This window comes from Populus euphratica, unplaced genomic scaffold (assembly GCF_000495115.2).
Source record: "Populus euphratica unplaced genomic scaffold, PopEup_1.0 scaffold16.1, whole genome shotgun sequence".
NCBI classification, from domain to species: Eukaryota; Viridiplantae; Streptophyta; class Magnoliopsida; order Malpighiales; family Salicaceae; genus Populus; species Populus euphratica.
This window is the reverse complement of record NW_011499882.1, coordinates 599,813-625,133: the sequence shown is the minus strand read 5'-3', so window position 1 is coordinate 625,133 and position 25,321 is coordinate 599,813. Positions and strand designations below refer to the sequence as shown.

The window sequence follows — 25,321 nt, the reverse complement described above, 5'->3', positions numbered from 1 at the left end:
TTCAGTGATGTTGAACAATCTCTGTCCATGTTTGAGACTAACAAAACAGTTAGTGGAAAAGTTGGTTACTTCAGCAAGTCTGAAGTAATGATTAAAAACATCAAACCCTATGAATTCATGTTCATGAAGGTCTTTGTTTTGGACTTTATGAAATCTTTGGTAAGATTTTTCTCTAGAGACTACTGGGTTTGCTGGTAGTCTGGCTTTATCTGCAAAAGAGGGTGTCTTTTGAAGAGAGGGGTGAAGCATATCACTGGGAGTGATAAGTTTTAGGATACTGTGAACTGGGTTGTTGTGTTTTACACAATAGTCTGTGAAAGCTTTTCGTGCAGCTTCATAATTTGGGAATCCTTGGAAAGCATAAGGTTTTCCATTTACTAATGGTTGGATTGTTGACCATTCTTTGTAACAACCTGCATTTGGGCCGTTAAAAATAACATAATGCTTACTGGAAGAGGTTGAAGCGTAAGCTACTTCATCTTTTGGACTAGCCTCCTGAGATGAGACTAGAGGTAGAACCATTGGTTCTATCTTTTGAGGAGAAGACAAAATCTCTCCTGTGGAGGGAGCCTGTAAAGGCTGTCCACTGTTTTCCCTGGCTGATGCCATCTTTTGAGTGAATCTCTCAAGGAGACCCTCAGCTGGAATAGCTTTATTTTTGAGTTGAGAAATCAACTTACCTTTCTTTAATTGAAGACTGGTGATCTTCAGCTTCTTTTCCTGAATGATGGATTCAGCTCTTTGGATTTTGAGGTCTATTTCCTTAATCTGTTCTGTCAGGTTTTGGACTGACATTTTTCTGCCAATTCTCTTGAGAATGCGTCTGCAAACACGTTGTTGATTCCTTCTACGTATTCAAATTCTATATCAAAATATTGTAGCCAGAGTTGTCATCTGACTAATCTTCCTTGTTTATAAGAACCTGCAATATTAGTGTTTAAGAAATAAAACACATGTTTATTATCAGTTCTTGCTTTGAATCTTATTTGGAACCGTTTGATGGTATTTAGAAGAGCAAGAAGCTCCTTTTCGTTACTGTGGTAGTTTTGTTCAGCAGGTTTAAAGGTCCCGCTTGCATATCCACATATTAATTCCGGTCCTTCGACTGGTTGACTTTTAAGGATTCCTCCCCAATACTTATCTGAGGCATCTGTCTCAATAATTAAGGGTTCTTCAGGTCCAGGATGATGGACAGGTGGAAGATGTTTTATTGCTTTCTTAAGCTTATCAACATAGTTGGTATCTTCTGTAGTCCACTGCCAAACAGTGTCTTTCTTTAATTTGGCCTGTAAAGGCTGGCGAATTTGAGCAACTTTTGGGCAGAAATTAGAAACATAATTTAATATGCCTAAAAACCTTTGTAACTGTTTTTTATCAGTTATGTTACTATCGAATTCACTTAGGTGATTTCCTATATGACTTTGTAGCTTTAATTGTCCTTTATCAATTATGAGGCCAAGGAAATTGATTGATTCCTTGAATAATTGAGCTTTCGGTAAAGATAGGATGACACCTAATTCTTTACATCTATCTAAGACTTTAGTCACATGTATGATGTGATCTTTATCATTATTGCTGAACACAATAATATCATCGACATAGACACGAAAAAAGGATTCAAATCCTTTGAAGGTCTCATCCATATGTCTTTGAAATATGGACGGTGCCTGCTTTAGGCCGCAAGGCATTACTTTCCACTGAAAGTGTCCTTGTGGGCATGTGAAAGCAGTTAAAGATTGTGAGCTGTCATCCAACAGCACTTGCCAAAATCCACTTTTACAATCAAAAGAGGAAAATAGCTTTTTTCCACGAATCTGATCTAACAGTTCATCCTTTCTTGGTAGTAGGTATCCATCACCTATCGTATGGTCATTCAATTTTTTATAGTTGATTACCATCCTTCTTTTTCCACGTTTCTGTTCTGAGTGCTTATTGACTAAGAAAGCAAGACTAAAGTGTGGAGACTTACTGGGTTCTATTAGATTGGCATCTAATAATTCTTTAATTTGCTTAGCAAATTCTTCTCTATCTGGTGCAGTGTACTGCATTGGAGGGACTTTTATTTTAGTTGTTTTATCAACTAATTCAATGTGGGCTCTAAATTTGTATTTAGAGATATTATTATCTAATGGATTGTCACTACAAACCATTTTTAATTTATCTTCAATAATAGAGATACTCATAAGATTTAACAAAAATTCTTCTTCTTGTGTGGGTGGTGTAAAAGTACATAAACTCTCCCCCAAACTTTTTTGGTCAAAATCAAGATTTTGAACAATATTTTCGGGTTCAGGAACCTTGGTATGGCTACCATGTTTCTGAGAGGCTAAAAAACCAGGCTGACCACGATGGTATGCACGGGTTATTTTAGGGCAAACAACAGTTTGTCCTTCATGGTGAAAGATAATAATTTTGCCCCACTGAGCAAAAGGCTCATAAAGTCGACAAAAATTATTACCAAGGAGAATATCATAACGAGATTCTGTTTGGTACAGAGTCGGAATGATAAAGATTTTATCCTGGATTAGGATTTCTATGCGTTCAGCCACAATATCTAGAGTGTGGATTGTATCATCTGCTAATTTAGCATATATTGGATTAGGAGTTTTAATCCAGAAATTAGGTGGTATAATGTTTTTATTAGTTAAACACATACTAGCACCTGTATCTACATAGCAATCTATGTTGAATTTTCTGTATCCGCTAAAGGATAAAGTTCCTCTAATGTAAATAGAATTTACATGAGTACGTGTTTGTCTGGTAAGACGTCCTAAATCAAGAATTTCTTCTTGTGGAACGGTGTTTAAGTCAGTCCAAACGACTTGGCTTAAGTCTATTGTTTCGTCTACTTTACATAATGGTAAAGTATCTTTTTCTAAGAAATCATTGATTTCCTTGTCTGTGAGCTTTTCAGACTTATTATTGGGTTCAAAACACAATGTAGTGTTGTCATCAAGTAAATGGTCCCATCCATCTATCGTTTCTAATTCTTCCCATGTGGGAATTTTATCTTCAAGATTACTCTTGATCCGTGCTATCAGAGCCTGTCTCTGAATAGTCATCGGATTCGTAATCACTGTCTGACTCTAAATAATAGAGTTCTTCGTCACTGCTGACATCATCTAAGGTTTCTAACTAGGCAAGGTTATATTGTTCTAGGGCTTCTTCTAGAACTACTTCTTCAAAGGCTTTAGATTGAGCCTTAGATCCTTGGGTATTGGGACACTCATAACTCATATGTCCAACTTGTTGGCAAATCCAGCATTTACAAGTTTTCTTCTTCTGAGGGCAGAAGGCTTGTTTGTCTGAACTAGACATAGTTTTAGGTTCTTCATTGAGACCTTTAAGATCTTTATAATTTCTACGTTTTCTGAAGAAACGTTTTTTCTGTTTGGGATGACCAAAATATTTTTTATACCGTTTTGGATTCTTATAATACTTTTTCTTTCTAGGTTTGGCAAACCTATATTTCTTTTTAAGTTTCTTTTTCCATTTTTTAATTTGTGGAATAGTTTGACAACCATACATAGTTTCTGGTCCTTGAAATTCAGGACAACAAAGGTTAATTTTCTTTGTTCTTTTTAGTAACTGTCTTTCAGTGCATATTTTTGTGAGTTTCTTAGAAACTATATTTTTGGCTGCTATTAGACTTAATTTGCTAATAGGTCGTAAGGCTTGATATTCTTCAAGGCTTTCTTTTCCTATATAAGGAATTTTTCTTAGATATCCTTCAATGTAACTAACCCATTCAAAAGTAGGGACACTTAAGAGGGCTTCTTCATAGTCACATGTGAACTGATCTAGATAACACAGATCACAGATCTGTAACTTAGTCATTCTCTCGCGTGAGGCTTCTTGTTTTATCCTAACTTGATTTTCACCATCGTTAAGATAATTTGTTCCTAGAAAAGCTGTGGATAACAGATTTACTATATTTTGGAGAAAATCTTCTGAAGATCCTCTCATAAATTCTTCCTTATTGATTCCTTCAATAAGTCATTTGCTAATCTAGAGGATTTATTAATCATCAAGATATAAGCTAATTCTAAGTCATCAGATAACTTATCATCTGTAGCAATTATAAGGCGAAGAGAGTTATGCCAAGCTTGGATTCTTCTTCTCCTTTCTTTACTGTCTACACAGTCAATGTCTAAAATGTCAACTGCATATTTTCTTTCAGGGGTATAGTCTTCAGGGACATTATATCTCTGAAATCTACCTGTTCCTGATCTATATGAACCTCCTACTGGTCCACTTTGGTAAGTCGTGTTATGACTTCTAGGTGGTCTAGACCTTGAAGGCCTATCATAACTCACTCCACTAGGTGGATGTCTTGAGGCACCTTGGGCTGAGGATTCAGCTTGGGTTGAACCTATATTATCATCAAAGGTTTCGTCTATCTCAACATTGAGATTTTGATACCTAGGATTGGGTATAGCAACAAGGACATTCAAATCCTCGTATTGGGCCGGGGCCTGTTCGATTTCTGGGTCTTCACAACTCAGAACTTTAATGACTGTATTAGTCCAATTATTATGGTCATGGGCCATATAGTATTCTAACAGTTGTTCTTTTACTGTTTTATATTCCTTCATGGTCGAGGGATATATGTGAACGAAGTTATCGTTGCTGGTTTTAATCCTGATGGGGATTTTTCATCTCTAGCCATTCCTATGGTAGGTGAGGTTGTTGGTGTAGGTCCTATGGGTGTGGCCAAAGGAACACTATCTAGTTTTTTCTCGAATGCTGCGAGAATTTCTTTATTGCATTCACATGCTTTTATGCTGTCAGCACATCCTTTTATTGCATCACTTATTAGGAGAAGACTAGTTTTTATTTCTTCTAAGTCTTTTCTAATGGCTGCAATTATAGAGGCAGCTGATGTCTCTATATGTCTTTGTAGGACAGTTATCTGTTTATCTTCAAGTAATTTGAAATCATCTGAGAGTTTAAGGACAACTCTTTCTAGGTTATCTATTTTTCCAGACATATTTTTAGACTTTTTGATCTATATTTTGAACGACAGCTAATATTTGTTCTATCTTTTGGATATCTACACCTTGTAAGGTAGTATTTAGGGATTCTAACAATCCTATTTTTTGTTCTAAAGACTGGAGTCTTAGATTCATGTTTTCTAATAAAACTTTAGAAGTTCTATAATCTTTTTCTAAAGTTCCTAATGTTGTATGAACATTTGAAACTAGATCTTTTAATCCAATATCAGTAAATTGTGGATTTTTGGAAGGTTTTGGAAAGTCTTCAATGTCACTCTCCCCCCCACTGAAAATGTGTTTGGGTGGTAACCCGAACATGTTGGTTAGACTAGTAACCAGGATTAACACAGATCCTAGGACTGAGTTAATATTATGTAAATGGTTGAGACAACCATCAATTCCGCGTCCTCCGTAATAAGTGTACGGCGGTGGATTGACTATAACAGGTTGTTGTTTTAACCCTATATATTTCTTATTAAAGAAAATATGTGGTTTAGTTAAATGAGGATTATTCATTATAATTCTTGGTCAGATAAGTCGAGGCTTAAATGATTGATTCTTTTACTAATAGCAGCTAAGCTATCCTGTGGTGGTGGTGGAAGACCACACATCCTATATTTAGCTTTAACTAAAGCTTCTGGGTTAGAGTTGCTGGAACTCGAACCATATTTCCAATTTGGATTATATGTCCAATTGTTTATGACTGTAGGATTATCTTCGTCTTGGTCAGAAGTAAGGTTCCTATATTTTGGTTGGGAACTTGTGGTTCCTGTAATTTGTAACTTAGGTTGACTACCTAAGAAAGGTTTAGGCGTTAAATTCATTGCCCATATTGAATCAAGAGGATCAACCTGTTGAAATGGAGTTTTGGATATTTGTCCAAATTCTTTAAAGACACCATCTATACTGATGGGTTCTTTATTTTTGAAAATCATCGAATGATGACTATTTGTTAAAGAATAACAAATCTTATATGTAATACTGAGAGGCATATCACCATTCTGCATTAAGTCTGTTTTCTCAAATTCATGAGCCAAACATATTATGGAATTTATGTTTTTTGTACTTAAGGGTACACCTATCTTGGGGTTACAAGTAAAAATTAGCTTTCCGTAAGCCAAATTTCCTTGTACTGCTCCGAAAATAGCATTTTTCGTATCGTTCATTCTTCTGTCTAGTATAGCTAACTTGACAGGACTGTTAATACCTACTCTAAATGTAGATTTTAACATAACTTTTATACTTCCTACGTGTATGTAAGAAATAGTTTTTCGTATCTCAGGTGGGAACCTAGATAATTTCTGTGAAATTTCTTCCTTTAGGACTAAAGGTATTTCTGTGCTACCACGAGTATCTTTAATATCAATGGGATATTCTCTAGTACCTACACAGGTAATAATATGATTTTTCCTACGAAATAATTTATTTTGTAAAGAAGCTATTGTGCCTAAATATTTAAACACATCTTCTGAATTTAAAGATAAGTCAATCTTACTTACCTGTTCTAAGACAGTGTTGTCTATAGTAATATCTTGGGCAAAGATACCTTCTGCTTCAAAAACTTCTTGATGGAAATCTGAATCTTCTTGTTCAGTATCAGTACTCATATCTGCAATATTAGTTTCTCGGCAAAGACGAATAAACATAAACTTTTGAACCAGAACAAGGTAGAAATATAGTTAAATCCGACACCTTTTGAAGTGCATTAAGAAATTGAAGTAGACATATGAAATGAACCGACTATGAGTTACAGGGAAGATGGATAGCTGCCCCTGGCATAACAAATGGCCCTCCTTCCTCATGTTCTGTTTGTTAGTTTACATCTATAGGTTTATGACTACAAATTGGATGGGTCAGTCCAAGCTATTTCATTGATGACTGCAAGAAAAACAAAGAGCAGGCATTCCATTCCATGTGATAAAAAAGAGCGAGCCTCTGGATTCTTTACAAAACATTCTAATTATTGCAAAGAACATCGATACTCAAATGTTAAAATCAATAGCATGATTTATGTAAGTGGTGTCAACCAAGTGATAGCAATTGGGCTTCTTACTTTGTGTGCTCCATCCTTCCATACCAAACCTCCAAACTCAGGCATTGTTTGCCTAGTCTTCGTGGTGAAGATGATCTTGTAAGATAGTTTCTGATTTTTCCTAGTGAACTTCAAGATTTCTGGTTCGACTTTAACTGTTGCTCCTTCGAATGGTGAGACCACTACATGGTATGTTGAAGTTGGAAGGCCAACATTGGTAACAGTTCTGTGGAGGGTCAAAACTTTAATCGAAGTATCATCTGGGAAAACTGCTGAGATAGATGGATAGTTCAAATCCCCTGGATTTGCAAGAGAATGTCGACAAGACCTGTTTGCGTACTTGCCGAAAACTTTCAGCTCTGTTGGAGTAAGCTTCTGGGTGCAGAGAAAATCGAAGTAATCCTGAGGTTCAAGGTCATAAATCAGACCCGGGTCTTGAGCTCTCATTGGGTTTATGTGCCCTGCACCATGATCAAAAGAGGTTGAAGGAGTAGCTGCTGAAGCATCTTTCAGTGGATGGTGTGTGTTATCATGAACATAAGCTGTTGTCATCAGTGCTGATTTGATTGCTGCTGGACTCCATTCTGGGTGCCTAGCCTTGAGCAAGGCAGCAATTCCACTAACATGTGGGCAGGACATGGAAGTTCCAGAGAGAATGTTGAACTTCACCCTCCTGTGATCTGTTGGCAAATTTGATGGACCTAAATCACCAGTCCAAGCAGCAAGTATGTTCACACCGGGTGCAACAATATCAGGTTTCAGAATCTCAAGAGTCAGTAAATTTGGTCCTCTGGATGAAAATGCTGCCACTACTGGAGAAGGCCTAATTCCCAAACTTGTACCACGAAAAGCTAGAGTTGCAGTTGCATTTCGACTAGTTAAAGCATAATTTTTTATCAATTTCCCTTCTCTCTCTCCCACTGCAACTGCTGGAAGCAGGTGACAGTCTGCAACCAGCTCCTCTCCATTTGCTGCTGTATTTGCTAGAATCATGCCTACTGCTCCTGCTTGTTTTGCTACCTGACCCTTTTGAACTCGAGGACTAATACCGCGTTCACATATCACAATCTTTCCAGCAACAACGCGAGGATTTAAAGTTCCTTCCAAGCACAATGAACTTGGGTCGAGGCTGCTAGAGTTGCCTCCCATGTAAACTAGAGGATATTTTTTCCGTGACGACAAAGTCCTTCGGCCTTTATAGAGTGAAACTCCAGATATAGTTCTGCCAGTTCCTAGCTTGGCAGTGGCTGGAAAATCTCTGTCCATAGTACTAGCACCAACTGTGGCGATCCATGGTGAGACATTGGTGAGGCTGGCAGGTTCAGGTCCTGCATTTCCCGCTGAGCATGAAACAAAAACACCCATCTCCATTGATCCAAAGGCAGCTATGGACAAACTGTCGCGGTAGTAAGACGAAACCCCGCCACCCAAAGATATTGATAAGACATTCACTCCATCAGCTACCGCTCTATCAACTGCGGACAGAATATCTGAGCTGAAACATCCACCAGCCCAGCAAACCTTGTAAGCTGCAATTCTAGCCCCAGGTGCCATCCCTCTTGCGGTTCCATGAGCATAGCCCAACAGATTTGCTCCACGAACTGGAGAGCCAGCAACTGTAGCTGCTGTGTGAGTTCCATGACCATCTTGATCTCTTGGCGATTTATACTCGTTTTGCCCATTGATTTTGCCAGTAACAGCTTCATATCCTTTGTAGAAGACTCTAGCACCGACAATTTTTTTGTTACAATGATGTTTCTGAAAACCCCTGCCCGTCTCACACATCCCTTTCCAGTGAGTAGGCACTGGAGTCATGCCTGTGTCATTGAAGCTCTCACTCTCTGGCCAAATCCCTGTGTCCAGCACTCCCACAATGACATCATGGTCTGCAAGTTTTTCAGACCAGACACTCGCGCTGTCTTCAGGTTCAAGCCCAAGAAACATGGGGCTTCTTGTTGTGTGTAGTTGATATTTAGTCTCTGGGAAAATAGCCACTACTCCATCTGCTTCCTCTAGTCTTTCAGCTTCTTCTTCATTCAACTTGGCGGCAACCCCATGAAAAGCAGTCTCGTAGCTATAAATTATCCTGTCCTCCTCATCTGCATTGCCTTCAATTTCAGGCTTAGACAATACTGACTGTACCTTCGATGAATACCATTCAAGGTGACTGGTGAAGTATTCTGGCTTTGCAGACCTATCCATTTGGACAATGTAAGTCTTTCTTGTCAATGGGTTGTTCATAGAAACGACAATGTTGAAAGGTAGATAAACTGTTAGAATGAAAACCAGCCATTTCACTGGAATTTCAAACATTTTTCGGGTCAAGAAAGAAGGGTTTCGCTTGGAGAACGAAGTGAAGGAGAAAGCAAAGCGGAATGAGAGGGGGTTATGGAGGTAGTGTTTGGAGCCTAGATATACCTAATCGCAAGGACCCAGGAAGGACACTTACACCATCCTGCTGTAGTACAGGTAATTAAAGCAGGTGGTTGTTTCATGAATGCCTGTTGAAGAAAGTTAGGAGGCTTGGCTAGGGGCTGGAGTTAATTTGGTTATGGTCCAACGTGAAACACTTTATTTTTTTCTTTTCTCAAATCTGGCTCGGTATCTATATATGTTTTTAGCTCTGCTATCACCTGTGGACTAGCTTGGACATTTCTCACATGTGACTTGCTCAAAACAAAAGGTCTACTGGTACTGATGGAGCTCCTTACCACCCTCAGGCCTTGATTTTTTTCACAGAAAAAACCTATATAATAGAAGCCATCCTGAGGTTCTTTGGTGACGGGGAAAGGACCAATTGTAAAAGACAATCAGGATTTCAGCGAGTTAGATAGTGGGACTATGGTACTGTGAATGTCATTGGGGCGGGAATTTCGGTCTTGTGCAGAATCTCTTAAATGCTGCTGGGGTATGCTACAGGGAATGATCTGAACATATGGTCCCTGCACTCAGAGGAAACATGTCCTCACCTTCCATTTAGTAGGAAAATCTCAAGTATTTCTTCTTGCTTTATTTTGGAAACTCATCATCATCTTCTAAAGCTTTTTGGAAAGGTCGAATAGGATTAGGGTTCACTGTTATCAAAATCTTTATCTTGAAACAATCTTAACCACTATATATTTTTATATATTCATCCAATTTCAATATATAAATCCACCAACCATTTATTTGCTAGTTGAACTCAAATCTTACTAAATCCCACTCACCTATATATAGCCTTGTTTCACCTCTCGAAGTTCTTGTATAAGGACAAGCAAGTAGCAATCCCATGTGGTGGAAAGTTGAAAAAGGTGAGCACCTCATGAATATAAAACAAACAACTTTCCTTCATATTCAAGGCATAAAGGATCCTTGTTAAAAAAATATTCTTCTCTATGCCTGAGATGTGCTTTAGGCGCATTTCACTACTGTAAAGCAAGAAGTAATGCAGCTCAGGCCTCCTAAAAGCAGATTTGTTTTTCTTCCATTTCTATTAGCAATGCTTTTTGGTCGTGGCATTTTGAATCTCACGTCTTCGTTGTTTTCTCCAAGATAATTCACTGCTGAAATTGATGTGAATTGCTTTGAAAAGCGGGGGGTAATGGAGTTCAAAGGCTTGCTGCCACGTATTGCAAAAAGAAATCTTAGTTTATTATCTAGTCTCTTTTTGTTTACCTGTTTCACGCTGTGTGTTCCATGCTGTATGTGTTCTGTCATGATCTATTTTTTCAATCAATACACTATAGTTTTACATAAATTTCATGGAAACTTCCTCTTAAAATCTTGATCATAAAAATCTATAATCTGTTCTAAACTCACGTTTTCAAACTACAACAGCAAAGATTATCACAGCATCAAATTCATGCTTACTACAAGGACAAATGAACAGCTAGAACACTTGAACACCGCTGCAAAGGAAAGGAAGATAGGGGACCCCTTTTAATCCTACCTCATTTTACCGGAAAATAAGAAAGATTATGGCAGTGTTGGAGAAATTACTTGTAAAATCTAATTATTATTCTAGGTTGGATAGCATGTTTGATATTACATTGTTTTTTTAAATAATTTTTATTTTGAAATATAGTAAGATCATATTATTTTTAATTTTTTATATTAATATATCAAAAAGATTTAAAAAAATAAAAAAATAATTTAAAATTAAATATTTTTTAAATAATAATAAAAATCTAGAAGTATGATGGGACAACTATGGTCCCATCCCCATTGCAAATGATAATTTCTTACTGGGAATAGTGGCTATATATACACATGACATGATTGGAATCTTTTTTGCCCCCCTTCCTGTTTGTCTATGTTCTTCGAAAATCCCAGCTGTCAATTTGTACAAGCCACTTACTTAGTGGAGTCCTCTTGACAAGACATTACACTTGATCAAACTGTGTTGTGGAAAAAAAACATGGTTCTCTTCACTGGTTTGAGATCTGTCTTGGATCGGTGTGTCACGGGATTAATTCCCGAGTTCTGGCCAATCGTTTTATCGAAAATAATATTGCTATAATTTATTTATTTTTAAAATATTTTAAAAATAATCCAGTCAACACAAGTCATATTCAAATTTAATCAAGTTAACTAGATGATGAAGTTGCGCGTCAAATTTAATCAAGTTAACTAGATGATGATAACTTAACCTATTAAAAAATCAAAATAATTTAGAATGAAATCCAACTCCATCATGTTAGTAACTATGCAAAAAACCAATAAGGACTTATTTGAAATTGTTGCAAAAGAAATAGGTTTATTTATTATTAATATGGAGAGAAAAGTGCAATTAGATTAAAGGTCTTGATGAGGCATGGAAAAAGGTTAGGATGCTTATTAGATTTCCACTCATTGAGAGAATACTTTGTGCTTGATTGCCTGAGATTTTATTAAGATTTTGCTGTGAAGCATTAAGAATAGGATTCTTCAATTGCATTCTAAAGAAAGAGTATTATATGATGCATATGAAAACAGTTGTTTTGAAGTTTTGTTTGTTTTTATATTTTAAAAATATTAAATATTTTATTTTTTTATTTTAAATTAATATTATTTTGGTATTTTCAGATATTTTAATGGGTTGATATAAAAAAGTACTTCAAAAAAATTATTTTAATATATTTTTAAATAAAAATATTTTAAAAAATAAAAAAAATATTGTTACTTTGAAGCATTAAGAAGAGGATTCTTCAATTGCATACTAATAATTTTGCTTGTGAAAATGTGGTTGTTTTTTAAATATTTTTTATTTAAAAAAGTATGTTAATAATATTTTTTTATTTTTTAAAAATTATTTTTAAAATTAACAAGTCAAAATGATTTGAAAACATAAAAAATATATTAATTTAAAATAAATTTTTTTAATATTTTTGGAAAACAATTGTTTTTGTGTTCTATAGACATCTTAAAAAGAAATTTATTTTCAAATTAGTGTTATTTAGTATTTTTATATGTTTTAATATACTGGTATTAAAAATTTCTTTTAAAAATTAAATTTTAATATATTTATGAGTAAAAAATATTTTAAAAAATAATAAAAATTATATTACCAATCACCCCCTCATTCATGACAGGTTGCATTGGCTACCCCACCGACTGGCCGACTGATTCGATAAGTTTGGCCTCGATGTGAATGCTCAGCTCAACTATGCACAAAAAGTCGTCGAAGGATGCTATAATTACAGCACTCAATTATTTTCATCTGGCCATACCTTTTTTGGTTATTTCTTTTTTTTTTTCCTTTAACGTGGAATATATATATATATATATCTTGTTTCTATTTTTTTAAATAATTTAAAATTTTATCAATTTTAACATAATTGTCAATTAATACACTTTCTTTATTTAAATGAATTAAATAAAAATAAATACTGATAAATCAAGTTTTTATTAATATATTTTTATTAAAAATACATCAGATTAAGAAAATTTTATAAATATAAATTTTTAGAAAAATAAATACGTTATTGAGCTTGATAATATACTAAGTTTTGGGTAAATTGAGTTTGATACTAGGAAAAAATAATTAAGTCTAGCACTATTAATTTTATAAATTTTTATATAAAATTATAAAGAAATTATTTTTTAATAAAAAAACTTAATTAAATAAGTTTATATTCCATCAAAATCTTTAAATATATTAAAGTTTTTTATTGTCAGTTATAATATTACTTTTTAGCTGAAAAATATGAGTAAAATACAAATTATAATACAAATCAAAATATAATGAAGATAAAGTTTCACAAAAAAATAAAACTCATGATGGGCTATGATAAATTTCTTACTATAAATCTAAAACCGAGAAAAACACGCCAATGAACTTCACTTGACGTGTTGCGTTCATGAGTGCCATAAAGCAAGTGTAAATAAATAGCACGCCTCCTCCATTCATATCAAATCAAGTTCACATTCCATGGCAACCTAACCTGGTTGGCCCTCGATTCTCCATTTGCCTTCATTGTTCCACAGCCAGTGGGAATAACAAAGAGAGAACGCCCATGGGCTGAAAATGAGCAGATGGATTTGTTGGTGGTCTATTGGTCTTCGTTTCTATTTATATTCAAAAGTCAAAAGAACACCTCTTGTCAGTTCGGTCTGTCTCCACCTTCGAATTTAATTTAGAATATTATTATATTTATTTATTTGACCTCATCGAGATGCATTTACATTTAATCAAGTTAATTCATGAGGTTATAAAGATTACAGAGAATATTTTAAGGTGAATTATTCCTTTAAATCCCCCTATAATCTTTATAGTATATTTAATGATATTCACTTTAAAACCACGCAGGCATTTTCTTGAGCAAATTCTTCTCTAGAAAAATATCAACTCTTCAGGAATAAAAGCCTGTACAAAATCTCTTGAGGTTTTGATAAAGAATTTTTTAAAAATCAAGTCAGTACTATAATTTTATTTTTTTTATAATAAAATATATTAATAAAAGTATTAATGAGCTTTTACAAAGATAAAAAGAAGAAAGAAAAAGATATAGAATTTAAAAACAAACAGAAAATGTATTTTTTTTTATCTTAAAGTATAAGGTTTTTCGACCCCTTTCTTGTAAATTCATACTTCCTTTTATATTACCTGACTTGACTTACTTTATATAACGTAAAAGAGATAAAAAAAATCATCTTATATAAGTAGAATAATATTATTTTACTAATTATATTATTATATCCGATTAATGTAAGCATGGACGACTTGTTTGCATTTAATAAGATTATGATGTACATATATCATAATTATTAATTCAGACTCAGGGTATAGAGAGCTCAGTACAAAATAATTTTTCAGTTTCATACTAGATTTGAGAAATATTGGGCTTAATTTATATCTGAAGCCCAAAAAAAATGAAATGCATGTGTATTCATGCCCAATATGAAGCTGGACGTAGTTGTGTTCAAGCCTCAAGTGGAGCAAGGCATGGATGCGGTCATGCCCAACATAGAGTTTGGCGTAGACACAACTGAGTCCAACATGAAAATAAATATAGATATGTTTAGGTTTAATATAGAGTTGAGCGTGTATATATCTAACTTAACTTGGAGTTGAACACTTAAAAATGTATAACTTTATTTTAGATTGTAATTTTTATATGTTATCTCTTAAATGAGATTGATTTGAGAAATCATAACTTATCATTAACTAAGATATGAATTAACCTATTATATTAATCGACTTTAACCTAAAAATAATCAAAATAGTTTAAACTGAAATGCAAGTCCATTAGGTTAGTAACCAAGCAAAAAACTAGTAAAGATCACTGGATTAAGGACTTCTTTGAAATTACAATTGTTGAAAGAGAACTAGGGTTATTTATTATTAGCATAGAGAGCATAGTTTTAAAACCCGGCCCGGGGCTGGAACCGGGCCGGGTTGATGAAAAAATAAGGTAAGCTATGACCCGGCGTGACTCGGTCGACCCGGCGGGTTGACCCGGAAACCCGGATGACCCGGCAAAACCCGGTCAAAACCCGGTGGTAACCCGTTGACTTTTATTTATTTTTTTATTAAAACGACGTCGTTTTGAATTTTTTTTAAAATAGAAATTGACCCGGCCGACCCGTTCGATCCGGTCAAAACCCGGTGACCCGGTCAAAATCCGGAACCCGGGTCTTGGACCGGGTTAGCCACCGGGCTGGGTTTAAAAACTATGATAGAGAGAAAAGTGTCATGAGATTAAGGTCCTCGATGACGCATGGAAAGAAGTTAGCATATTTATCAGATTTCCACTTATTCTCGAGAATACTTTGTGTTTGATTATAGCCTGAGATTTTATTAAGATTTTGCGTCGAAGCATTAAGAATAGCATTCTTCAATTGCATACTTGAGAAAAAGTATACCTTAGCTTAGCCACCCTAATTGTGTCATTAAGAATAGATTTTATTAAGATTTTTTGTTATTTTAACGTGGAAATCCATATTTGTGGAGATAAGCCCAATAAGCTGCGAAGACATTAATAGCCCACACGAATTTGATTTGAACAGTTGATAGAAGTTTTGCTAGAAAAATCTTTCGAACCCATCTGGAGGTAAGATCTCACTGGTCTGAGGAGGATCAAGTGGTTCGTATGCGATCGATCATAGGGGAAACATCAGTGGAGCCCACTAATCATCTCATGGTTGAAGATTTTTAAGGAAATAAAATTCGAGATTAATAGCATGGGAGAGCCTTATCGAATTGAGTAAAGGAAAAACCTCAAGCTTTGGTGATGTGTTGGTTCCACAATTCAAATAGACTAGAATTTATTTATTTATTTATTTGGGATTTGGGATGATTTTCTTTTCAAATTTGCATGATTCCCGAAATATTAAATAAATTATTTTGCCTTAATTTGTAAAACTTGGGCCTAGAACCCAATTTCTATTGGACCAAAATGGCAGAATTCTTGGACTAAGAGAACCCAACATGAAACATTTTACTAGCCCAATGGAAATTCCCAATCTGGTCCCTAGTGTTTACCAATCTGACAAATGAGACACTATAAAAAATGATTTCATCAATTTTACCCATTTTCTTCATCACATTTCCTCGATATAACCCAACTAAACTGAATTGTAAATAATATGGTCGTAAATTCATCGCAATCTATTAACAATCGAATCTAATTGAGTTGGAATGATGAACATCGGGTAAGATTTGATGGATTTTTTTTCACTGTGACCGACTTGCAAAATTAAGACAAACAGAATGGCTTCATGGGGGGGGTGTTTTTAGAGCAGAAAACTTCAAATAAGAAGAGTCGGTTCTTATATAATAAATAAAAAAATAGAACAAGTCTCCCTTTCATTATAAAGAAAAAAATCCTCTTGCATTTAGTTAATGTCATAGAATTGTCCTAGAATGGAAGAGACCACTGGAAAAAAAAAACAAAAATATATTTAGTTGAAGGTATAAAAATAAAAATAATTAAATAAAATAAATTTTTATCCTATATAAAAAAAGGAAGGTAGAAAACCATGTTTATTTTAAGTTTTTTTTTCCTACCAAAATTAACATGCCCATCTAGTTGGTCCTATAATTATTATACTCTGTCCATGAATTGATCCGAACAAGGACATCAAATCCCTGGTCACATGAGATATCTATGTCAACTCAAAAAAATAAAATAAAAATTATATTCAGATTTGTAATATTTCATATGAAATTTTTTTGAAACAATGAAGATATAAACTTTAAAAAATATATACAAAATTTCATATTGAAAAATTAAAAAAACAAAATATATAGATGTAAATTATATATAAAAAAAGCGAAGTGTATTACATTAAAAAAATAAGAAATAATTTACATAAAATTAGGTTATATATAATTATTTCATATCAAAAAATTAGTTTTTATAATTTAAAATCTAGTCAAGGTCGGGATGGTCCTACGAATGAACATGGCTTTTGTCAAAATATGATTGCTAAGTAATTAGAAGTGAAGCTGCAGATGTGAACTTGCCTTCATTAATTTGACTCTCAAACCAGACCTGAAACCTTGTTGTTCTGTCGGAAAGAAATTATAGCAGTGAGACTTAAACAGGTTGCTCGCTGGTAAATCTGACAATGGCATTAAAGGCATCAATCAATCTCATTACATGTGCATTTCATGGAGATGAAGGCAGCAGTCAACAATGTATACAGACAGTAACATCTTTCTAATCATATCTCTTTAATCGAATCAAGACTATATAATTTAACTCTTTAATCGAATCAAGACTATATAATTTTTTTAAAAAAAAATTAATTTAATATTTTTTTAAATCAAACATTCTACCTTTTAGAATGAATTTAAACATAATTCCAAAGAAATAGACAATATATCATTATCATTGTATATCCAATCCCATTGCCTCACTAAACAAGAAAATGGATAAAAACTGGTAAAAATTCCTAACACAATCGCGATTGATGTTTTAATGCAATTGTAGCCCTATTATTGCAAAAAACAAATGTTAGAATCTCGAACAAAGTTCTCGTAAAAGTCATCAAATAAATACTTGTGAAATGCTCTTAACTACGTTTTATAGTTACTTCCAATGCAAGTCATTGCTTGTTGCAAATTATGGCATTTATGATGAATTATGTTGTGATTTAGAATTAGGAGTGATGATATCCTTCACAAATCAACATAAACACAACATTATAGATCAATGCAATTAGACCCATTTCAATCAAATTATTGAGTAATTGGTTCAATTAAAAACTCAATTGCAATAACATTAGAAGGTTTTGTGTAGATTTTGGTATATTACCGGATAAAAAATAAGAAACTGTGCAAGTCATTTTAGAAGATGAAAAAGATTAAATTTCCACTAATTATGATTTTTTTTATTAAAGAAACTATAGTAATGCTTAATACATTACTTAAACAAGTCCGATTTAATTAGTATAATTACTATGGTTAGATAGTCTAACTGTTTAGCGTGGTTTAGATAATAATAGTAGAATAAACATAATTTTTAGACTATTTATTTTCCATAAATATTCATGATTTTGTAATTCTTTGAATAAATAATTTTTTATAGAATTATATATTCAAGATTCTCATAAAAAAATTGCACCATCGTATTCACAATTCATTTATCAAAGAACTAAGAACAATTGTTTTATAAAAAATATTTTTAGTTGAGATTGGTTTGAAAAAATAGATATTTGATTAAAATTGTGGTTGAAATTGAAGTTGAACAAAAAGTAGTTTAATATATTTGGTTAAAAATGCTTTTGAAATTAAGGTTATAAAATAACTTTTAAAATATATATTAATATTGATAATTTTTAATTTAATTATTGCTATTACATCATAAAATAAATCATACTTAATATAAAATATTTTTTATTATTCCATAAAACCATCTATAATTTTATTATGTATAAAATAAATCCGACAAGGACTATAGTTTCTATAATTTTTATAATGTATAATAAAATTAGATAAAATATTATCAGATATAAAATTCATTCTAAATTAATTTTAAAAAATATTAAAAAACTTACCACACTTAAAAAAAAAAACACAGTGCAAATGAACAGTGCAATTCTCTTGCACTATTCACATGAACAGTGTACTCATACACACTAGTAATATTAATTATACTATTCATTAAACAGTGCAATTATATGAACAGTGCAAGAAAAGCAGCCTTCAACTGCTTCTTTCAATCCTGTGTTCCAAACACAGAAATTAATAGAGCCCATGAACAGTAATCAATGGTTTTTTTTTTACCAAACACTTACCTCTTGCGTTTTACTTTAAACGTAATTTTTAACACGTAAACAAACAGTCTCTTAATCATGCTCTCATGAGAGAAACCCCTTTAATTAAGGGTTATGATTGGATATTGATGGACAGATACTGCTCACGAGCCTTTTTTGGACTCACCAAATAAGAGCCTCCAAGACTCCCATCCTAAACTACAATACTTTGGTTAAATAGAAATATTAAAATAATAAAAGATGAAATTTAAAAAATATATTAAAAAATAAAAAAAAATAAAAAAGGATCAAATTTGTCATAATAATAAATTAAAAAATAAAAAAGGATCAAATTTGTCATAACAATAAATTAAAATTAAATTTTAAATGATGAAATTAAAAAAAAACTCAATTAAAAAAAGATAAAAAAGAATAAAATTGAAAACACAACTCAATTAAAAAAAGAATAAAAAAGAATAAAATTGAAAACAAAATTCAATTAAAAAAAGGATAAAAAATAAATAACAATTAAAAAAATAAAAATTACATTTAATATAAAAATTAATGAAATCAAATGATGAGAGATAAAATTAAAAAAAATAATCTATAAAAAAATAAAAAAATAAAATAAATAGCCATCAAAATAATAAAAACCAAATTATATAAAAAAATAAATAAAAGAAGAGAGAAAAGAGAGAAAAAAAAAGAAAAAAAAAAAGAAGAAAAGTTCATTAGAGTCGTATTGCCTATCCGTTGCTAATACATTCCTCACCACCAATAAGATCTTGGTGTGCAACTCTCAATGCCATAATAAAATGTGATATTTAACCATTAAAAGAGCTCATACTCGTTTTCTGAAAGGTGTGAACTAAAATAAATAGCCATCAAAATAATAAAAATCAAATTATATAAAAAAATAAATAAAAAAAGAGAGAAAAGAGAGAAAAAAAGAGGAAAAAAAAGAAGAAAAGTTCATTAGAGTCGTATTGCCTATCCGTTGCTAATACATGCCTCACCACCAATAAGATCTTGGTGTGCCACTCTCAATGCCATAATAAAATGTGGTGTTTAACCATTAAAAGAGCTCACACTCGTTTTCTGAAAGGTGTGAATTCTTCTTATTAATTGATATGTGTGCTTCAGATATCTTTTTTTTTTAAATATATTTTATATATATTAAAATTTTATATGATAACTATAAAAAAAAACTATAATAAAATGAACAAAAAACTTCTTGACTCTAGTTCAAGAAAATAAAATTTAAAAAATAATATATAATTATACCATGAAAAAAATAAAAAGTAAAAAAAAGCCCCTGGCAACAAAAAATAGTAATTCTGAAGTGCAACGAAAATGTGAAGGAACAGATTTATCCAATTTAATCTGGTAATGCTAATTGAGACTTATGAAAAGATTATTTTGTCTCTTAATTTATGCTTCCTTGGCTTGTGCTGTGCTGTGCTGTGCTGTGGAGAGTAAAATTATTGTTATATTGTAGCAATTTATAATATAATAAATTTTACTCCACAGTGTAATGATAGTGCTTTATATATATATATATATATATATATATATATATAAAGACCGGGTACCAAGAAATTGTTATTGAGGAGATGACTCCGTAGAGGAGCGAGTTGACTGCTGATTATTGAGGATTTTCCCAACTAGAAACTGATTTTTGCTTTATTTAGGAAAGTGAAATCTAGTTTTTTCATTTTTTTAATTTGTACATTAAAAAAAATAAAAAAAAATCATCGCACACCCGTGAATGATCCCCACACGAAAACATAAGTACCGTGACAACCGACAACCGTAAGAGAACCAAAACAAAATTCCAATCAAAACCTTGTTCTCTGTCATTTTTCCTTCTCTCTTGTCCCGAGAATCTTTACCCTTTCTCGGTTTCTTGTTCTGTCCCGTGTCTTATCATGGACCTTGTCATTGCTCACTCTATCTTGCTAAATTTATAGGGCCAAACTCCCTTTTATCATTATCAAGATTGATTGTAGCATAGAGGAACCACAAAACAAAGAGCATTATGGCCAGGTTGTGGTGCCTTATGAGCATTATCACATTGCTTCAAGCTTCAAAATTTGTCATCTCAAGACGTGAAGTCACCACACCTCCGTTACCAATCCTACCATTACCGTCATCTTCTCAATTGAAATGGCAGGAAAGGGAACTCATAATGTTCCTTCACTTCGGTGTCAATACTTTCACTGATTCTGAATGGGGCACTGGTCATGAAAACCCTGCTATTTTCAATCCAGTTGGGCTTGATGCTAGCCAGTGGGTCAATGTTGCAGCAGAAGCTGGGTTTTCTCTCATGATACTGACTGCAAAACATCATGATGGTTTTTGCTTATGGCCTAGTAAGTACACTGACCATTCTGTGGCAAGCAGTCCATGGAAAAACGGGCGTGGAGATGTTGTTCAAGAACTTGTCATCGCTGCCAGGGCTCACGAAGGGATTGACGTGGGGCTGTATCTTTCTCCATGGGATAGGCATGATAAAAGATACGGTCATGATTTGCAGTACAATGAATACTACTTGGCTCAATTGCAAGAACTTCTTAACAAGTAAGTAGACTTGGTACCCCGTTTGGTAGTGCAGTTGGCCAAGCTGCCAAACGAAACCTAGATGCATTACTAACAACGTTTTCTTGGAAATTTTGGTAGGTATGGTAGTGTTAGGGAGATATGGTTTGATGGTGCAAAAGGGTCAAATGTACCAAACATGTCATACTATTTCTCGGATTGGTTTTCAATGGTGAAAGAGTTGCAAACTTCCATCAACATATTTTCTGATGCCGGCCCGGACGTCAGATGGGTTGGAAATGAAATGGGATTTGCAGGAAGTACATGTTGGTCCACCATTAACAGGACCTCACTTTCAATCGGAAATGGAAGCATCGTCGAGTAAGTCGTAATTCTAATTTTCAGGCAAACACACACACACACAGAGCCCTTAATTTGCTTATCTTAGAAACTCTTCGATGTTATGGTTTGTTTTTCGCGAGAGAATAAAGCTTACTAGAATTGTTGCTTCTGTTAGAATGTCCGCCTGCATCTGAAATAATTTTAGAATAAATTTTTATTATTTTAAAACAGAAAATACAAGGAATATATCTTCTATCTTTCAACTATCTTCTGCCTCATCTGTAAAAATATAATATTCAAAAGAAAGTTAATCTAATTGTATCATTCAACCGTGGGCCCAAAAGAGAGACTTTGAATTATTAATGTGGGGAGAACATTTATTAATGGGTCCCGAATCATTTATTGTTTGAAAATCATGTATTGATATAGAGGATACCCATCTAGAACTTTTCTCTATTCAATCACGTCTCTGCAAATCATCAGGTCTTGATTATGTCTTTTTCCCTTCGTTGTAAGTAACGAAAATAATGAGCCCTTTTAATGAAGTAAAAAAGTGAACGCTTGAAGTTGACAAGGAGCACTACTGCAACTAAAGGGAGAATTAAAGTAAAAGCAAAAGTGGTAAACTTCTCGGATCAATTATTAGCTGTGTGCTTAGTTTCACATGTGAGTCACATAAGCAACTTTGCGTGATGAGAACATTTGAAATCTCCCAGCTAACAGCTTTATTTCCATGGAGCAGCTATCTCAACACTGGTGATTCGAAAGGGACAGATTGGCTGCCGGCAGAATGTGATGTTTCGATCCGAAAAGGATGGTTTTGGCATAAATCAGAATCACCAAAGAGGTTAAGCGTGTTACTTGACATCTATTACAACTCGGTAGGACGAAATTGTGTGCTATTATTCAATGTGCCACCCAACACAACCGGCCTTATATCTGAGAATGATGTCCAGAGACTAAAAGAATTCCGAGGTGCAATCGACACCATATTTTCTACAAATTTGGCTCAGAGTTGCTTTGTAAGAGCTAGCAGCCAAAGAGGGGGGAAGGAAGGCGATTTCGGACCCGAAAACGTGCTAGATGGCGACCATTTGTGGACTTATTGGGCACCAAAAGACGAAGAGTCGGAAGATAATTGGATCGAGTTCAAATGCATTGATAAATTAAGATTTAATGTTATTAGGATTCAAGAAGCAATTGGTCTTGGTCAAAGGATCAAACAACATGAAGTTTACGTAGATGGTAGGAAGGTTGCTAAAGGGACTACAGTGGGGCACAAGAGGCTGCATAGACTTGAAAAGGGAGTCGTCAAGGGTCAAATTGTGAGGATTAAGATTCTCAAATCAAGAGCAGTGCCGTTGATCTCTTCCATTGGTTTGCATTATGACCCTTTTTGGCACCCAAAGGAGACATGATTAGAGACAGGAAGGTGTGGACGAAGGCTACAAATCACATGGAAGAATGCTGGAGGTCTAAAGAAGGCATAAAGGTAAATGGAATTTCCTCCTCATATTTTTCACTTCGTGGGAAAAAGTGTCCTTGCTGTCTCCTCATTTTATTTGGGCGGTGTGATTGAAAAATGCGCACCAATAGTTTATAGATATAAAGATCCCAAGCCCCAATTAAACAGTGAATGGTTTTATTCTTCTCTGAATGGTTAATGCCTTATGACGATATTTGCTAAAGATCAGGAAAACCAGTTTAAGCTACACATTCTAAAAGGATTGTTCCTCAGAATAGAGTTTCAATTGAGAAATTCGATTGTTTTCCCAAAATTTGTCAATCAATATCCTTACAAATGCATTATCTCCTAAAGCTAGAAATCGACGAAAAGATAAAGCCAAAGAGATTGTTTGGCGCAAGCATATGTGAGTGATAAATATTTCACTTTTTTTTTTTATAAAAAAAAAGGGGTTTTATATATGAGATGAACTCATAATATATAATCTAATAGTCTAATCTTTTGAATTGGAAGCGGTGTCGATGATCGTTGGATTTAAGCTATTGTGTGTGCATCCCGATATCGACATGGAAGCCTATATATCTCCTCAAATATAGAAAGCTCCCAAACAACAATGCACGATATCAGTATGTGTCAATCAATAGCCTAACAAATGCAAACTCTTCGTAAGCTAGAAATTGAGGAAAAGGTAAGGCCAAAGAGACTCAACTGACAGAAACTACCAGTCCAAGAACACCAGCACTTTATCTAAATAACATTATCAGCCAAACAAACGTAGGTTTTGAGAAGGAGAACAGCAACAAAAAATAAACAAAACATGAGGTCAAAAACCTGGATGATGGAGATCTCCAATCAACATCTTCATATATCAAAGAAAAACGCGAATCCTCTATAGTCAACCTTTGGTTGTTTTGCATCTGCCAGGAGATAACACCAGGAGTTCATCTATGAACATGCTTAAGATTTCATATCCATTACCTGATTACCTTTTTAGGCCACAATTCTCGACAAAATCCATGTTAGAACATGACAAAAGGGTATGAGCATGACCCTATGCTAGGACTCCTCAATAATTCCCAGGATTGAAAACACATAATTTAAAGATGAGGCTTTCTCACGAGTATTATACAACCTGGTGTTAGGCCAACATGTATCCTTTTAGGCCACAATTCGTGCCGAAATCTATATTATTAACATAACCCTATGTTAGGACCTGCCATTAGAACCTATAATTAAGAACACATAATTTAATAGGAACAGCCCCAGCAGTGACTGTGACCGCAATCAAGGCCCATGGTTCTAGCCCATGGTTCTAGCCCAACTTTAACGATGCACCTATCTCTTATAACCATGTCCCTGTTAGAGGGTTTGAAAATGATCACATATATGTTTATATTCTCCGGATTGAACAAGAAGAGGAGTTAAAAACTTGGGCATCATGACAGAAGTGAACATGCAAGTTGGTCCAGTCCAAAACATGGAGCCTCAGACTGAAATCTTTCGAGCCGCCAAAGCAGAACAGTCAACTCTACAAGCTTCCCTTGTGTTCATAGCAAATATTTCATCCTCGTCATTTTCCGTTTTCTCAACAAGCAATCTAGTAACCTTCAATGTACGTCTCTGCAACATGTGCCATTGAATCAAATAAGCAGCAGCCCTCCAAAGTTTCCTTAACCTCACAGAAACGAATGTTAATTTTGATCTTTTGTTCGTTCTTGATGATTTTAACCCTCAAAAGATGGAAAATTAGCTCTCCCTCTCATAATCATGCCAATTTGGTCCTCTTTCCTAAGAAAAAGTGAGTTTAATAACAATGCTTTAATCCTCTCTCATTAGTTAATGCAAAACGTTTTAAATCCCTTTGCCAACTCATGGACAACTCGGTCAACATCATTTCCTAAGAATAATAAATAAAATTAACCGTTAGATTTGGCACATTACCTATAAATAGGTGGATTTCACTAATGATTTTTATAAATCCAATAAATTCATTTTTAGATTATAGTGGGATAATTTTTTATCACTAAATTAACCTTTTTTATATAAAAAATATACTTTAATCAATTTAACAGTTAACTTAAGTTTTTTTTATAATTTTTTTATAATTTTAATTTTCAACAATAAGTTTATTAAAAATTAATTTTTTTTGAAAGAATTTTATTTTCATTTCTCATGTCATGATTTTGACCTTTTCTTCTAAGTTTACTCTATTAGTTTTTGTTGGGATTTTCTTTTTAGTTAAATATTTATTTTTTATTTAATATATTTTTAATTAAAATTGAATTTTTTAAT

The 25,321-nt window shown here is 33.6% G+C and overlaps 2 protein-coding genes across 2 annotated transcripts; one reads left to right on the top strand and one right to left on the bottom strand.

Moving 5' to 3' along the window:
- Window positions 1–6,872: 6,872 nt before the first annotated feature.
- On the bottom strand, window positions 6,873–9,993 carry LOC105129585 (subtilisin-like protease). Its single transcript, XM_011031705.1, has one exon. It carries the CDS (start codon window positions 9,337–9,339, stop codon window positions 7,003–7,005), a length of 2,337 nt encoding a protein of 778 aa, XP_011030007.1. The 5' UTR covers window positions 9,340–9,993; the 3' UTR covers window positions 6,873–7,002.
- Window positions 9,994–20,513: 10,520 nt separating this feature from the next.
- Window positions 20,514–23,276, top strand: LOC105129584 (alpha-L-fucosidase 1-like). The gene is made up of 3 exons (XM_011031704.1): window positions 20,514–21,264; window positions 21,364–21,603; window positions 22,307–23,276. The coding sequence occupies exons 1-3, from the start codon at window positions 20,723–20,725 to the stop codon at window positions 22,980–22,982; spliced, it is 1,458 nt and encodes a 485-aa protein (XP_011030006.1). The 5' UTR covers window positions 20,514–20,722; the 3' UTR covers window positions 22,983–23,276.
- The last annotated feature ends 2,045 nt before the right edge of the window (window positions 23,277–25,321 follow it).

Excerpts from the sequence above, each read along its gene's own strand:
- LOC105129585 (XM_011031705.1), bottom strand. The coding sequence starts at position 9,339 with ATGTTTGAAATTCCAGTGAAATGGCTGGTTTTCATTCTAACAGTTTAT.
- LOC105129584 (XM_011031704.1), top strand. The coding sequence starts at position 20,723 with ATGGCCAGGTTGTGGTGCCTTATGAGCATTATCACATTGCTTCAAGCT. Across the intron at positions 21,265-21,363 it reads TTGCAAGAACTTCTTAACAA|GTATGGTAGTGTTAGGGAGA; the intron begins GTAAGTAGACTT and ends AAATTTTGGTAG. Across the intron at positions 21,604-22,306 it reads GGAAATGGAAGCATCGTCGA|CTATCTCAACACTGGTGATT; the intron begins GTAAGTCGTAAT and ends TCCATGGAGCAG.